Genomic DNA, 16,617 nt, shown 5'->3' on the forward strand with positions numbered 1-16,617 from the left:
TTCCTCCTTAGAGTAGATTTACATACCCTGGCATAATGCCCTTTCTTGTCGCAATTCATGCATGTGGCATCTCTGGCTGGACATTTTTGACGAGGATGCCTTTTGTACCCACAAAAGAAGCATTTACCGACCGGAGCAGTTGCTGAGGAGTTTGACGAGGTCTGGGTATCCGGCTCCTCGGGTGTTTCTCCATCCCTCATGTCTGGCTGAGTCTGTGCCAGTGGGGTTCCTTGGGTTCCCATCGTAGCAGCGTTCATGAGCAGCATCGGTGTCCCAAATGACTCAGATTGCTGCTGAGCCGTATCCATCGCTCGAGCCTGATCGACTACCTTGTCAAGAGTGGGTTGCGCTTTCTCTAGTAAGCGTTGCCGTATGTGGGCTGATCTGAGTCCTTGGATGAATGCCTCCCGTGTGGCTTCCTTTCGGTGTTCCTCGGCGCTTACCGCCCGGAAGCTGCAGTCTTTTCCCAGCTGATTCAGAGCTTGCAGGAACTGATCGATTGTCTCCCCGGCTGCTTGCTTGCGTGTGTTGAGAAGATGTCGTATGTATACCTCGTTCTTGGGCTTCACGTAGAGCGCCTGCAGTACGTCAATCGCTGCTTCGTAAGTGTCGCACCCCGAGAAGAGCCTGTATACGCCGGGCGAGACATGATTCACGAGAGCGGCAAATTTGTCAGCTCCCTCCGCGATGATGGTCAGATAGTGTGAGAAGGAGCAGAACCAATGTGACCATTTCATTTCTGCGTCAGTCGTGTTTGGGTCTGCGTCGAACCTCTCTGGTTTGTAGATCTTGTCCATCTTTGGTTGAGAGAGCCGAGAAAATCAAATGGAATAAATTGAAATGAGAGCGAGAGATGAACCTTCAGAGTTTAGGCTTTATTCCATTTGATTGGAGCCGCTTCTGTGGACACACCAGGAAATACAGGTTCAGCTAGGAGTACATAAGCAGAAACGTATACATGTGCAGTTAACCATTGCAGACTAATCCGCGTAAGCACGGAGTTCGATATAATCTCCATTCTCACCAGTCAATGAGCACCTTCAGTTAACGAGCATCAAGTGGACAGCCGATGTCAATAGCAATGCCCCGGGGACAATCACTCGTGCCGCAGAGAGACCTCCCCTTATACGCGAGACGCACAACATGTGATCCCGCGTCATGTCCCTTGATTCACGTTAATTCACCACACCCTCCTCAAAGAATAGAGTTCGAGGGGTCGGGGTCAATTGAGAGGATACCTGCACCAGAGGAAGCAGTTCCCGCTGAGACCGATGCTATTCCGGCATCAACAGATGCTGCATCTCAACCAACCGAGATAGCTCTGGGGACAAGGCGGTATCCGCAGAGACACCATAAGGCCCACAGAGAGATTGGATCTATGAAGTGATTCAGTTATGAGGCAGAATAATCTCAAGCCAGGGTGTTACACCCCTGTGTTCAATCCACTAGATGGTATGTTTCAGTTACCTGCTGTAGGTGATGGATTGCAGTGTTTTATTGCTATGATGCTTTTGCAATGTCTTTGATTATGCTCTTTTCTAGGGTTCATCAAATGAGTAAAATGTTCATTTATTGTTGTGTGGGTTGACTTGTTGGTGTGGGATTAGATCTAGAAGGGAGGAAATGTGGTGTATTTACGGCCTTGCGTATTGATATGCAATGTGGAATAAAGTCGTTCCTGGCCCGCTATTTCCCGTGCCTGTCACGGTTACGTCGATCTCCATTTAATCCTACTGCATACGTAATATATTTCGGCTTGGTTTCGCAGATTCTCGAGGTTATGGCATGTGCGGAAATGAAATAAAGCCACGAACGCCGTCGTCTCCGGGTGCTTATAAGCATGTACCCAGCGATTCGTGGCGATGATGAACAGGCATTCGATAACACGAGTGAGGAAAGTGAAAACAATAAGTTTATCGTTAAGAAATCGTTGCGGCCTGTTCCAAGTCAAGGCATGGTTGAGCAGGCCAAAAAACATGGCGGCTTCAGACCCCAGCGAAGTTACCAAGGATACGCCTTTAGCCCCCAAAGGAAGGATATAATTAAGTAAGGCCATTGATTATCTTCACAAGGGGTTGTTTTAATTAACCCAAACACCCAATTTTCACTCTTGCACTTCCTTGGAGTTTTCTTCACGTGCATGCAAAGTTTTAGGCTGCTCGGTTCATGGTTTTGGAGTTATGGAGGAGACACACACACACCGACACACTGACACACATTGCATTTTTGAGTATATATTATGAAAAGAATGTCACAAATTTAAATAGAATAAGAAATTATGATTCCACAAAGTTTTCGTTTCGATAATTTCCAGTTTCCCCAAGAGAAAAAATATTTATTTAATATTTTGTTTTCTGATTTATGATAAAATGTTTCCATTGAGAACAAACATTTAATAAAACAGCTGAAGTTGGGAAGCGGCTGGGCGGTGTATTATGATTCGGGGTTTACAGGTTGACGATTCACGTGTGGAAGGTGGAGTAACAATGTTTGTACGACGAGAATAATATTTTATTATTAATTTGTTTTTGATTTATGATTATATTCTTTCCTCAGAGAACAAAAATACAAAAAAACTAGCTGAAGTCGGGAAGCGGCTGGGCGGTGTATTATGATTCTGGGTTTACAGGTTGACGACGCACGTGTGGCAGGTGGAATATCAATGCTTGTACGACGAGAATAATATTTAGTTATTAATTTGTTTTTGATTTATGATTATATTCTTTCCTCAGAGAACAAGAATACAAAAAAACTAGCTGAAGTCGGAAAGCGACTGGGCGGTGTATTATGATTCTGGGTTTACAGGTTGACGATGCACGTGTGGCAGGTGGAAGATCATTGCTTGTACGACGAGAATAATATTTAGTTATTAATTTGTTTTTGATTTATAATTATATTCTTTCCTCAGAGAACAAGAATACAAAAAAAAAAAAACCAGCCGAAGTCGGGAAGCGGCTGGGCGGTGTACCAGGATTCCGGGTCTACAGGTTGACGATACGTGCGTGGTATGTGGAGTATCAATGTTTGTCCGATGCATCGTCAGTGACATTTAACAAAAGTATTGTGAATAACGAATGTCCACCCATTGTGGGGGAATTGTTGTGAAACTTAAATTTGGTTAAATGTTCTCGCAGGTTTATTCTCGAGGTTGACAACGGAAGACCGAGTCTACATGTTGATAATCCTGATTATATTTATCGATTTGATTGATTCAATGATTGTCTCGTTTTTTGTTTTTGTTTTGTTAATCGGAGTTGGATCTGTCATCCGAGAATAACACACCGAGAATGGCTTATTGGACAACTATCTAGTTTATAATGATTATAATATGATTAAACTCGGTCATACTCTTACTTACTGTACAAATCACTTTAAACTCAGATACACTCCATGTACGGATCGAACATGGTGTGTTACACTCACGATGGATCGATCACTCTATTCCATGTACGGATCGAACATGGTGTGTTACACTCACGATGGATCGATCACTCTATTCCATGTACGGATCGAACATGGTGTGTTACACTCACGATGGATCGATCACTCTATTCCATGTACGGATCGAACATGGTGTGTTACACTCACGATGGATCCATCACTCTATTCCATGTACGAATCGAACATGTTGTGTTACACTCACGATGGATCGATCACTCTATTCCATGTACGGATCGAACATGGTGTGTTACACTCACGATGGATCGATCACTCTATTCCATGTACGGATCGAACATGGTGTGTTACACTCACGATGGATCGATCACTCTATTCCATGTACGGATCGAACATGGTGTGTTACACTCACGATGGATCGATCACTCTATTCCATGTACAGATCGAACATGTTGTGTTACACTCACGATGGATCGATCTCTCTATTCCATGTACGGATCGAACATGGTGTGTTACACTCACGATGGATCGATCACTCTATTCCATGTACGGATCGAACATGTTGTGTTACACTCACGATGGATCGATCACTCTATTCCATGTACAGATTGAACATGTTGTGTTACACTCACGATGGATCGATCACTCTATTCCATGTACAGATCGAACATGGTGTGTTACACTCATGATGGATGGATCACTCTATTCCATGCACAGATCGAACATGCTGTGTTACACTCACGATGGATCCATCACTCTATTCCATGCACAGATCGAACATGCTGTGATACACTCACGATGGATCCATCACTCTATTCCATGTACAGATCGAACATGTTGTGTTACACTCGCGATGGATGGATCACTCTATTCCATGTACGGATCGAACATGGTGTGTTACACTCACGATGGATCCATCACTCTATTCCATGTACAGATTGAACATGTTGTGTTACACTCACGATGGATCGATCACTCTATTCCATGTACAGATTGAACATGTTGTGTTACACTCACGATGGATCCATCACTCCATTCCATGCACAGATCGAACATGGTGTGTTACACTCATGATGGATGGATCACTCTATTCCATGCACAGATCGAACATGGTGTGTTACACTCACGATGGATCCATCACTCCATTCCATGTACGGATCGAATATGTGTTACACTCACGATGGATCGATCACTCTATTCCATGTACGGATCAAACATGGTGTGTTACACTCACGATGGATCCATCACTCTATTCCATGTACAGATCGAACATGGTGTGTTACACTCACGATGGATGGATCACTGTATTCCATGTACGGATCGAACAATGTGTGTTACACTCACGATGGATCGATCACTCTATTCCATGTACAGATCGAACATGTTGTGTTACACTCACGATGGATCCATCACTCCATTCCATGCACAGATCGAACATGGTGTGTTACACTCACCATGGATGGATCACTCTATTCCATGCACAGATCGAACATGCTGTGTTACACTCACGATGGATGGATCACTCTATTCCATGTACAGATCGAACATGTTGTGTTACACTCACGATGGATCCATCACTCCATTCCATGCACAGATCGAACATGGTGTGTTACACTCACCATGGATGGATCACTCTATTCCATGCACAGATTGAACATGTTGTGTTACACTCACGATGGATCCATCACTCCATTCCATGTACAGATCGAACATGTGTTACACTCACCATGGATGGATCACTCTATTCCATGCACAGATTGAACATGTTGTGTTACACTCACGATGGATCCATCACTCCATTCCATGCACAGATCGAACATGGTGTGTTACACTCACCATGGATGGATCACTCTATTCCATGCACAGATCGAACATGCTGTGTTACACTCACGATGGATCCATCACTCTATTCCATGTACAGATCGAACATGCTGTGTTACACTCACGATGGATCCATCACTCCATTCCATGCACAGATCGAACATGCTGTGTTACACTCACGATGGATGGATCACTCTATTCCATGTACAGATCAAACATCTTTGTAATTTTTTTTTTATAGTGCAGACGCTGCTGCCCAGACAGCAAGCATAACTTGGTATCAAGGATTATCTGAGTCGACCAGACAAATAAATTGGAAATCCCTGGATTAAACTGCTGCATCCTACGGTTTAGTGTAGGGGTTTGTAATTTGTTTGCGGTGCCGACGACGACGACTCGACTATGCTGAGAAAGACACGGTGGGATCTTTAACATCCACCAACTCGTGTTCGCCAGATGGGACACCCTGCTGAATGTTCATCCGAGGGATGGCGCACATTGTGATGCAATCTCGTATGTTATCCCACTACCTGTGAAATACCAATCTGACATTTTATAGTGGAGTTGGGAATTGAATCCAGAGTAGAGGTTCAATAAATCGGTTCACCACCTTTGCATCGACCTGTCGGACTCTTTTATCGTATATTTTGAGATATAATGCTTAATTACAGCCTGATTCTTTAACCGCGGGGACAAACTACTTGCCCCATACTGTTCGTTTCTCCGTTGCCTCTTCATGCCCTTGTACAAAATATTTTGCTGTCAAAGCACATCAATTACATACCCTCCTTGATCTGCATGCGATTTATGTTCCATTTCTCCAGCAAGAACTCGAGGTCGGTTTAAAGGAAGAATAATTTTAACGACGCATTGTAATATCGTGTTTATTCGGTGATTGATATTTCAGTTTTGCTCCACGCCGCAGAACATGGAGTGTGAAGCTTCTCGTCTGAAGGAGGAAGGAAATGCACAGTTTAAGTGTGGAGAATATGAAAAGGCCAAAGCATGCTACAGCAAAGCCATCAAGCAAAGCACGGAACAGAAGGAACTGGCTGTACTGCACAGGAACCGTGCTGCCTGCCATCTCAAACTGGTTTGTGGAGGTTTCGCCTTTTAACGGTGTTTAGACAACCTGAGTTTCTGATATTCCTGTCTTCCTGAACGTCATGACTCCTTTTGAATTGAAAATATTTGTACCTACAATAACTTGTGAACCACTGAAGGTAAATCGGTCACACTTGGCACAAGTGTAGACTGTCACATGAAGATGAACAGCTCGGTTACATTTTGGGTTTAAACATGTCAAAGGTCAAAAGTTATGTGACCTTTGAAAATCATGAAAACCGAGGATCTCCTGATGGATGTAATTAAATAAGGCCATTGATTATCTTCAAAAGGGGTGTTTTTAATGAACCCAAACACCCAATTTTCACTCTTGCACTTCCTTGGAGTTTTCTTCATGTGCATGCAAAGTTTCAAGCTGTAAGAGTGTCATGGTTTTGGAGTTATGGAGGAGACGCACACACTGACACATACACACACACACACACACACACACACACACGCACACTCACTCTCACACACTCACACACACAGACCTGTCAACCCCAAATTCTGAAAAAGCGTGAGAATGCAAAATGTATGCAGTGAGGATGGTGGAGTGACCGAGAATTGAGTGTGTGAAGCACCCGAAAAATCTAGGGGAGGGGGGGGGGTCTGGGGGCATGCTCCCCCAGAAAAAAAAGTTTGCTTTCCGGTGTGCCTCAGATGCAATTTCTGTATTCTCGTGCCAAATTCATCCATTTTTTGTTTTTTTCAGTGGAAAAAAGATAGGTTTTTATGTCATGTTGTTACTGTTTCGTCCACTGTATGGACTACAAGAAATGAACCAACAGCATTAACAAACTAGAGGGGGAGCACTCGGTGGAGTGCAAAACCTCCGCCGCCAATACTGCTGGGTCACTTAAGTGAACCTGATATCCTATTCATTGTAGGTCAAAACGGATCAGACTCTACTGAATCACGATTGAATAAACTAAATTAGATCGACGTTCATGTAGAAATGCCAAAAAAAAAAATCGAAATTTTTTTTGAAAAAAAAGATGCAAAATTTCTTTTTTCTCTAAAAAATCTTTTTTGGGGGGGGGGGTGGCGGGGGTTGGAAATCACTTAAAACATGTAGAAATGCCAAAAAAAAATTCAATATTTTTCAAGTAAAATCGAATTTTTTTTGAAAAAAAAGTTGCAAAATTTTGTTTTTTTTTTCTCCAACAAATTTTTTTTTTTTTTGGTTGGAAATCACTTAAAACATGAAGAAATGCAAAAACAAAAATTCAAATATTTTTTCAAAATGGCCGCCATAGCGACCATATTGGACTTTGGACCAAGTCCAAAATCAAATGGCATGATCCTTGGACCGTATCTAATCCCCCCCCCACCAAGTTTCGTTGAAATCCGTCGAGGAGTTTTTCCGTAATACTGTTCACAAACAAACAAACAAACAAACAGACGGGTGAAAACGGTAATCTCCGTCCATCTTCGATGGCGGAGGTTAACTGGACGTATGTTTTATGTTCATCAACTGATCAAATGCTATACAGGATTAATAACGCCCATGAACCCACAGTAACAAGACATGTCATTGGATCACGATGGTCGTCAATAATTGACCATTCATTCAAATCCCACTCCAGCTGTTGAATCAATACCAGGTGGGGTTGACTCTGCCCGTCATCCTTCCGAGGTCGGCAAAATGAGTGCCAGCTTGCTGGTATCCTGCGTCGGAGTGGCGACCCGTCCAGGATAGTGCCCAATAGCCAAGGAGACTGCCGAGGCAGCACCAACGTGTTCTGCACAAAGTATGGTCCCGAGAGATGGATGGATACTCCGTCTCTCATGTAGGAAGTGTGAAACAATACAATGCAATCGGATTTAAGTCGGCGTTCAAGGTTTATAACATCAGTTAAACCAGTCGCAACGCAATAACTTTGGAAATATTTTTTTGGTGCCGAGAAATTAAAAAAAACAAGTGTGAGTCCTTGTAGCAAGAACGTGAGAACGTGACTTTCAACAGAAAGTCGTGAGTCTCACGGCAAAAACGTTACAGTTTGACAGGTGTGCGCGCACACGCACACTCACACACTAACATTTATCATGATAGATTGTCCAACTCAATCACTTATTTTTACCCACATTGCCTTAAGAAAAAGGATTTTATTTGGCATTATACTTCTCAAGCATATGAAAATACAGAAAATGTGGGTTGAGAGGTTTTTGTTTTCTGAAAATTTACATGGATCATTTACACAATAGTAATTTCAACCAAGGTAGACATAACTGTACATCAAGTGTATAAAATGTGGCACACACCTGTTTCACAAGGAAGACGTGTTTTTGCACATTCAGAGGTGTTAAAAGGACACAAAAACATCATTCATGAATGCTTAGCTTAGATTGATCGTTTTCATGGTTTGAGACTGTTTTTAGATGATTACCTCGCAAGAGGAGAGGGTGTTGCATTTGGTCCGTTTGTTTCTCTGTTTCTCTGTCGATGAATTTAATGTGTATTGTGGGGGAAAAATTTATATTAATGTATTTTAAATTGTAACAAATGGAGTTTCAGAAATGTAACTTTTATGCTGCAAGTTGATTTGGCTGTCATTTCTGGCCAAAAGACTTTTGCCCTAAATGATAAGAAATGTGTTGTTCTGGAGCAGAGTGACCGAGCTGATAAATGAACCTTTGCTTAGAAAATGTACGAAGTGGCTTTATGTCTAAAAGACACGTCTACAGTCTGGGTGAATATCCCCCAACCTCTCTCTCATGGAAGTATAATATGTTTTGAAAGGCACATTTTCTGAGTACGAGCACGTGAGGAAGTATAGTTTCTCAGTGGCTCGTACTCCTTGGAACTGACCAAGTACCAAGTTAGAATAAAACTCTCTGATGTAATGAGAAGTGAATTGAATCGGGTTGGTCTAACTGTTAACTAAAGTAAGAATAAATGAAATAGAACCAAATAATATTGCAATCAATGGGGATTCTTAAGTTCATTGTACAAGGGTGAGAAGTGTATGGTGTATAATTAGGAAATAAATTGTTTCACAAGGAAGGACTTGTGTGGACATCAGTTTTACCAGTGTCGATAGGGTTTTTTGTAGGATTTTATAATCAAATCGGACAAACGTTAAACTCTGTCTGAAGTCAAATAGGATTCCACAATCGACCAGTTAGAATCCTTCAGGAGGACAACGATCACAACAAGGTGGGTTAAAAAAATCCACATCAGTATCAACTGCAGTGCCTGGAGAAAGTGTACACCCCCTTTCAAAATGTTCACCTTTTGTTGCCTTGTCGCCTGGAATTAAATTTCATTAAATCAGACTTTTCCCACCATTGTTTACACATCGTAACGTAACTATCATTTTGTTCGGGCACGACTATGCCACTGATGCCGTGCCCCGAAACCAGTACACCGGTACTCGTTTCACCGACCTGAGAAGGATGACGGGCTGAGTCAACCCCACCCGGTGTTGATTCAGCAGCCAACGAGGCTCCAACTCAGGACCCGAAGATCCCAAACCAACCACCCGAACCACTAAGCCAACACCAGCCTTAGAAATGTAATAAAAAAATACAAAACTTGAATATCTTGGTTGTATAAGTGTCCACCCCTGCTATATAATAACAATTGTAAATTAGCTCAGGTATAACCAATCGCCTTCAAAATCTCACACCAAATTAATTGGCATCCACCTCTGATAAATTGGCAGTGATTCTGAACTTGTGTACATCTTTTAATTACGTATTATTGGAACGTGAGTGCGTCAAGGACGAATTGATTGGATTTTGGTGAAGATCTGGATCTGGATCCAGATGCTAGAAAAGTTGTGGACGAGTCATGACAAAACTGAGTGGATGAGTTTGTTCGGTGACAAGAGCAGAGCGATTAGTTTTTGGTTCTGGTCTAGATCCAGATTTGGCCTATCAGTGGGATTCACAACGTAAATTGTTCAGCCGGGTGGTGGTGTGCACTCGATTGAGTGCCGTTCTAGTTCGCCCGTCCCCTGCGGAGCAGGAGATGGGGTTTTGCAATCACGTGTGTATCTGTCCGTCCGTCCATTTGTGGGTCTGTCTGGGCCGTAACGTCATTACCATTTGAGCTTTTGTCATCAAATTTTCAAGAAAGCTTTGTTATGAGAATATGGAGAAGACAAATGAAGAATATGGTCAAAAGGTCAAAGGTTTACGAAGCATACAAACTTTATCATACGGAAGAAGTCCGAATACAAAGCAGATGGGCTTTGCATTTTCAGATGCTTTCTCGTTGTCATGTTTTTAAGAGGGGGAGTTTAAAAATGCTAATTTGTTCCCCCCCCCCCCGACTTCCCGGACTTCCTGGACTAAGTGTCTACCTCCTGGAGCACTCTGGCTAGCGGTGACACCATCTTGTGACGTTGCTTTTCTCACTGCAGTCGGTGGGGCAATTAAGAAATCCCCTTCTTCCTTTCTCCCTCCAAATCCCCCCCCCCCCACTTTCCAAACACCTTCTCCCTACAACCCAAGTGGTTTGTCCATGCTCTATCCTATAAAAATGGTACGTACTACTTCTTCACTGGCGGTACTACTTCGTCCCAGACTCAGAGTGAACGCTCTAATCATGATATCACCCAGTGTGGTTAAATGTATATTATTATCAGATAGATAGCAAATCTTATCATCTTTGCATACGGGATTTGAACCGAAGGTCACATGATCATTTGCTTGGCATTCGATTTGTTATCTTGCCAAAACGAAGTTTTGCAAGATATGTTAGTCAGCTTGTATGTTTTTTTTTTTTTTGTTTTTTTTTTGTCTAATCACGTTTAAAAAATTCTGCAGAGCACAGTTATCATTGGAAATTTTTGTAACTTCGCATATCAGAGGCCTATAGAGGTCCCTTTCAGTGCACCAAATTTTGAAGGTCAAGGTCAAAGGTCAAGGTCACTTTGGCGCAAATCAGGGAAGTCGACGAAACCCTTATTTTTTGAGTAATTTTGATCGGATCGTCTTCAAACTTCATGGGAATATAGTTCATGGTCTGGCGCTCAGCTGATTAATTTATGGTGGCGATTGGCCTTGACCTTCATATGTTTTTTTTTTTGGTTTGTAATCACGTATAAATCATTCTGCAGAGCACAGTTTTCATTGGAAATTTTTGTAACTTCGCATATCAGAGGCCTATAGAGGTCCCTTTCAGAGCATAAAATTTTGAAGGTCAAGGTCAAAGGTCAAGGTCACTTTGTCGCAAATCAGGGGAGTCGACGAAACACTTATTTTTTGAGTAATTTTGAATGGATCGTCTTCAAACTTCATGGGAATATAGTTCATGGTCTGGCGCTCAGCTGATTAATTTTTGGTGGCGATTGGCCTTGACCTTCATGGTTAGCGCCTCAGGTCAAATATTTGACCCCAAGGTCAAATTTTCAAGTTTTAGGAACCATATCGTGTAGTACCTCAAATTGAACACCTCGATGAGTGCTTTCTAGATATGTCAAGCTTGAGACATCATGACGTCGTTTGGTGACGTTATGAGGAAAAGGCATATTTTTCATGGTTACTCTGTAGAACGATTCTCATCGGAATCTCTCGTAGGCAGAAATTCCTCAAGGAGTCGCTCCTGGTGGATAGCAGCTCTGTTCACCTCAGTGTGACCTGAAAGAAGTCACACGTGGTCACCTTTTGGCAAGATACGGGTCACCCTGCGGGTGACATTGGTTTATTTGTTTGTTTGTTTGTTTCTTTATTGTTACACATTTCACAACAAAAAAACATGATTCATCCACATTTCATCAAATTCAAAATGATGCAAAGAAGTAAATTGAAGTAAATGAAAGTGTCAGATGAGATAATTAATTGGTGTAAAATATGAAGAACCTCAATGAGAAGCGGGGGCTTGCAAGGGATTAGGCTCCGACAAAGAGACGACGAGCCGGAACATAACAATAAGTGGGAAGTAAAGGAAAAGTACACACTCAGCATAAAATTTGCTCAAGTCATTGAAACATTGCATGAGAAGCCGTGTGGTCGACAAAGAGAACACTTTAGTAGAACGAACAGAACAATTTATCACTCCTCAGTACCACCTGTACAATTTGGGAACGAGAGGTCCGAATGAGTTTGAACAGCAACACCAAATGAACCTTTGTTCGGTCAACCTTTGCGCTCCGGCACGTGCTCGATGCAATTCCACGAACTTGTACCGTTGTAACATGACCTCGCTCCGTTCCTCGGAGGTTGTTTGCAATTATTTTCCTCTTTACGAAGGTGCTCAAAGTAACATTTCCCATCACGTTTGAATGTATGCTGTGTTCAAGATGGCAGTCAGATAGTAATCGTGAGTTGCAAGATTTAAAATCGCTTTGAGCTTGAAACCGAGATGCTACTGGGGGCTCACGATCGACCCATTTTTTTTTTTTTTTTTTTCAAATGGTTGGATGGAATTATTTATTTATGTTTTTGAAAAAAGAACTTGAGTAATATTTGTTTGTTTGTTTGTTTTTTTTTCAATTTACTCTGCAGGAAAAATATGAGCAAGCAGTAGCTGATGCCACAAAAGGTAAGTCACACTCATTATAGATTGCATGACAGTTCATGATGATGATGATTATTACATTGTTGCACCATACTCGTTACAGAGTGTATATAATGTTTAATTTCTGGCAATTCTAAATCAGATGAGTTGCTTTACTGAAAGCAATAAAATTATCCTTGGGTGCATAAGTAATGTAATGTTTTGCCAATAGATGACATTGGCCAGGGTGTCGTGGGATGGCTAACGTCCACCAACTCACGCCGGGAGACGGTACTTCCAGAGCATGGTTTGTTGGTGAGAGTCGTAGGAGGTTACAAAAAAGGTTTCTCCAAATTTTGTTTCGGGGTAAAGCTGTTGACCCTCTGTCGGGAAATTGGCTACATACGTTGCACTGCAAACCGTACTTTTATAACCCGACCGTTGAGGACCTCTTCAACCATAACTATTTCTGCATGTGCCCCGTAATGCATGATTAGGGGTTTTAAGCACTCGGTTAATGCGTCTCGTGGATTATGGATTCTCAATTATTTTATCTTATCGACTGTCCTGTTTTTTATTTTATTTTATTGCAGTCAGATATCTGTACGTCTGTCACCGACGGTGGATGGAGGTTATGTTTGCACCCCTGTCTGTCTGTCTGTGTGTGAGCAGGATATCTCAAAAAGTTTATTGATGGGTTGGGTGTTTGACAAGGACGAATTGATTAGATTTTGGTGAAGATCCGCATCTGGACACTACAATTAAAAAAAAAAAAAAAAAAATCAGTTGATTCTTCACCATTGAGAGGTCGGGCCGAAAACGATACGTAGCACTATATCTCAAAAACGCTGTGGATTGATTATGACGAACTTGGTAGATGAGTTTGGTAGGTGACGACGACAAGCCGATTAGATTTTGGTTCGGGTGTGGATGCAGATCCGTCCTATCAGTGGGATCTAAAACGTAAACTGTTCTACCTGGTGGAGGGATTTGCCCCACAGACTGCCATTCTAGTTGGCAACTAAATGTATTCAGGACTCTGCAATGACTATCCACTTTCATCTCAACAACATCATGAACTGTGTGCCTTGGTTTTCTTGGTCGCTCCCAACATCCAAAGCTTGTTCATTTTATATCGTCATACGATGTTGTACATGCTTCCAGGAGGCAAATTTAACTTTGAGTGTAATCATTCATAAAATGAATATATTGTATGTGATGATTGACATATATATATATATATATATATATATATATATATATATATATATATATATATATATATATATATGTATATATATATATATATATATATATATGTATATATATATATGTATATATATATATATATATATATATATATATATATACACTACCGGTCCAAAGTTTTAGAACACCCCCATTTTTCCAGTTTTTACTGAAATTTTATCAGTTTAATGTTTCAATGTACTCTGAAATTAAACCATAGAACAAATAAACAATTGCAGATAAAAAAGAAATCGTGGAATCGTTTTGTCGAACAAGATTTAATCGAAATTTTTAACTCATCAAAGTTGCTACCTTTTGCAGATAAAACAGCAGAACATACTCGTGGCATCTATCTATAATTCCAGGTGTGTGTGTGTGTGTGTGTGTGTGTGTGTGTGTGTGTGTGTGTGTGTGTGTGTGTGTGTGTGTGTGTGTGTGTGTGTGTGTGTGTGTGTGTGTGTGTGTGTGTGTGTGTGTGTGTGTCTGTGTGTGTGTGTGTCTGTGACCGCTGTTTCTCGACAACCACTGGTCCGATCTAATTGAAACTTGCCAGATATATTGCTGGGGACCTGAGGATGTGCCTTTCCAAGGTTTGATATTAATCTGACAAGTGCTTCCCAAGTTATGGCCATTTATTTACCAAACCAATGACAAGACGTGTTGTTGCGTGGGCGTGGCCGATGGGGAAGGGAAGCTCAGTTGCGTTCCCCATTACAGGTTACAACGTACGGACTTCCTTAGAGTGATGACTTCGTGTGTCCTAATAATTTCTCGATTTCTTATGCGCATTTATAGATTAACACAATGCCGCAAGTTATGATCGTTTTCATATGAGACGGTGCATAAATTTCGGTAACATCAGAGTGCTGTAGCTGGTGTGCTCCGAACCAGGAAGTAATTTTTTTTTCTCTCTTCTCTTCCCTTTTTGTTTTTCCTTGCGACGACATTGCGAAAAGGCAAAATACGTTGGCGCTAATTGAATAATTGGCCATTAAAACCGAAATTGCGAATCATCGTAACTGTGATATGCGAACTTCCGCGCCACGCACGTACGGGCACGCGAGAGCGAAGAAACTGCCTGTGTGGTTGTTGTTTGTTGCTCGCGGTTGGAATTTTTTTTTTTTTTTTTTTTTTTTTTTTACGGGCACGTACTAGTTCTTTCAACAATGGAAATCAAATTTTGTTCGGAAAGTTCTTCCCAACACTGTTGCAGAAGTTCCCACAAATGTGTTGCACTTGTAGGTTGCTTTGCTTTCACCCTTCTGTCCAGTTCATCCCAAACCAGCTTGATGGGGTTTAAGTCTGGAGACTGTGCTGGCCATTCCATGATTTGAAGCCTTACCGTCTTGTTCTTTTCTTCTAAGGTAGTTCTGACGTAGTTTGGAGGTGTGTTTTGGGTCATTATCTTGCTGAAGGATGAACCCCTGACCAACTTGGCGTTGACTCGACGGTATTGCATGGCGCTGAAAAATGCTGTGGTCGCCTTTTTGGTTCAGGGTGCCAGTCACTCTGTGCAAGTCGCAGACTCTGGATCCAGCAAAAGAGCCCCAGATCATCACGCTTCCTCCTCCATGTTTGACGGTGTCACACATTGAGGAACCATCTACTCAACGCTACTCCTACTCCTACTATGCCTACTCAATGGTGTACAAAAACCCTGCATGATGAACTGAAGATTTCAAATTTTGATTCATCGGTCCATAAGACCGTCTTCCAGTTTTCAGTCGTCCACTGGCGGTGCTTCATAGCCCAGGCAAGCCTCTTTTTCTTATTTTGCCATCTTCGCAATGGCTTTCTTACTGCCACTCGACCTGTCAAACCTGCAGCTCGAAGTCTTCTCTTCACAGTTTAAACTGAGACTTCCTCACTTCGACCAGTGTGAAGCTGTGCTTGAAGCTGCTGTCCTGTGAGCCGCCGATCACGCAAGCTGTTGACTCTCAGAAACTTGTCTTCTGATTGTGTTGTGGCTTTGTGTCTGCCAGACCTCTTCCTGTCAGAGCTTCCTCCAGTTTCCAAGTGCCTTTTGATGGTGTGGGAAACTGTACTCACTGACACTTTAGCTTCCGTTGCAATTTCTCTAAAGGAAAGACGTACACTTTTAAGGGTTATAATGTTCTGTCTGTCTTCCTTTGTTAGTTGTCTTTTTCTCACCATTATGATAGCAATATACTACTTCCTGCAGTACAATATTGTCTGAATCATGCTTCAGAGGGAGTAGCAACACGGTCTCTTCCAACACTGCTTTTATACAGACAGAGGGTTTGTAACTAACTTTCACGGCTTAATTTATTTCCATTGCTGCAGAACAGCTGCAGTTGCTAACCCATTACTTGTTCCCTGAAAAGGGCCTTTTTTAACAACTCTGAAATTTACATTATTTTTCAGTTGGTAACTTAAACTTGGTTTTTTTTTTAACCTCTGGCAGTTTACCGCTTAGCTTTGTACCATTTAAGGTTATTCACTGGACTTGAACTGCTTAAATTTCAGTAAAAACTGAAAAATGGGGGTGTTCTAAAACTTTTGACTGGTCGTGCGTATATGTATATATGTATATATGTATATATGTATATATATATAATCTTTCCCCATTCAGACATTTT

General features: G+C 41.7%; 1 protein-coding gene across 7 annotated transcripts in view; it reads left to right on the forward strand.

Moving 5' to 3' along the window:
* The first annotated feature begins 2,840 nt into the window (after positions 1-2,840).
* The window catches only part of LOC147020966 (protein unc-45 homolog B-like), a 50,531-nt gene continuing 36,754 nt past the window's right edge, over positions 2,841-16,617 (forward strand). Inside the window, exons 1-4 of one of the 7 annotated variants that reach the window (XM_085890713.1) lie at positions 2,841-3,005; positions 6,125-6,310; positions 12,778-12,814; positions 13,002-13,084. In XM_085890713.1, coding sequence (XP_085746839.1) covers positions 6,146-6,310; positions 12,778-12,814; positions 13,002-13,084 — 285 coding nt within the window. In that variant the 5' untranslated portion in view covers positions 2,841-3,005; positions 6,125-6,145. Of the gene's footprint in view, positions 3,006-6,124; positions 6,311-12,777; positions 12,815-13,001; positions 13,085-16,617 lie in introns of those variants that run through there. The other 6 variants (XM_085890712.1, XM_085890716.1, XM_085890715.1 and 3 more) reach the window with 6 other exon arrangements.

Source organism: Eptatretus burgeri, chromosome 8, assembly GCF_056783735.1.
Source record: "Eptatretus burgeri isolate ZD-2024b chromosome 8, Ebu_testis_v1, whole genome shotgun sequence".
NCBI classification, from domain to species: domain Eukaryota; kingdom Metazoa; phylum Chordata; class Myxini; order Myxiniformes; family Myxinidae; genus Eptatretus; species Eptatretus burgeri.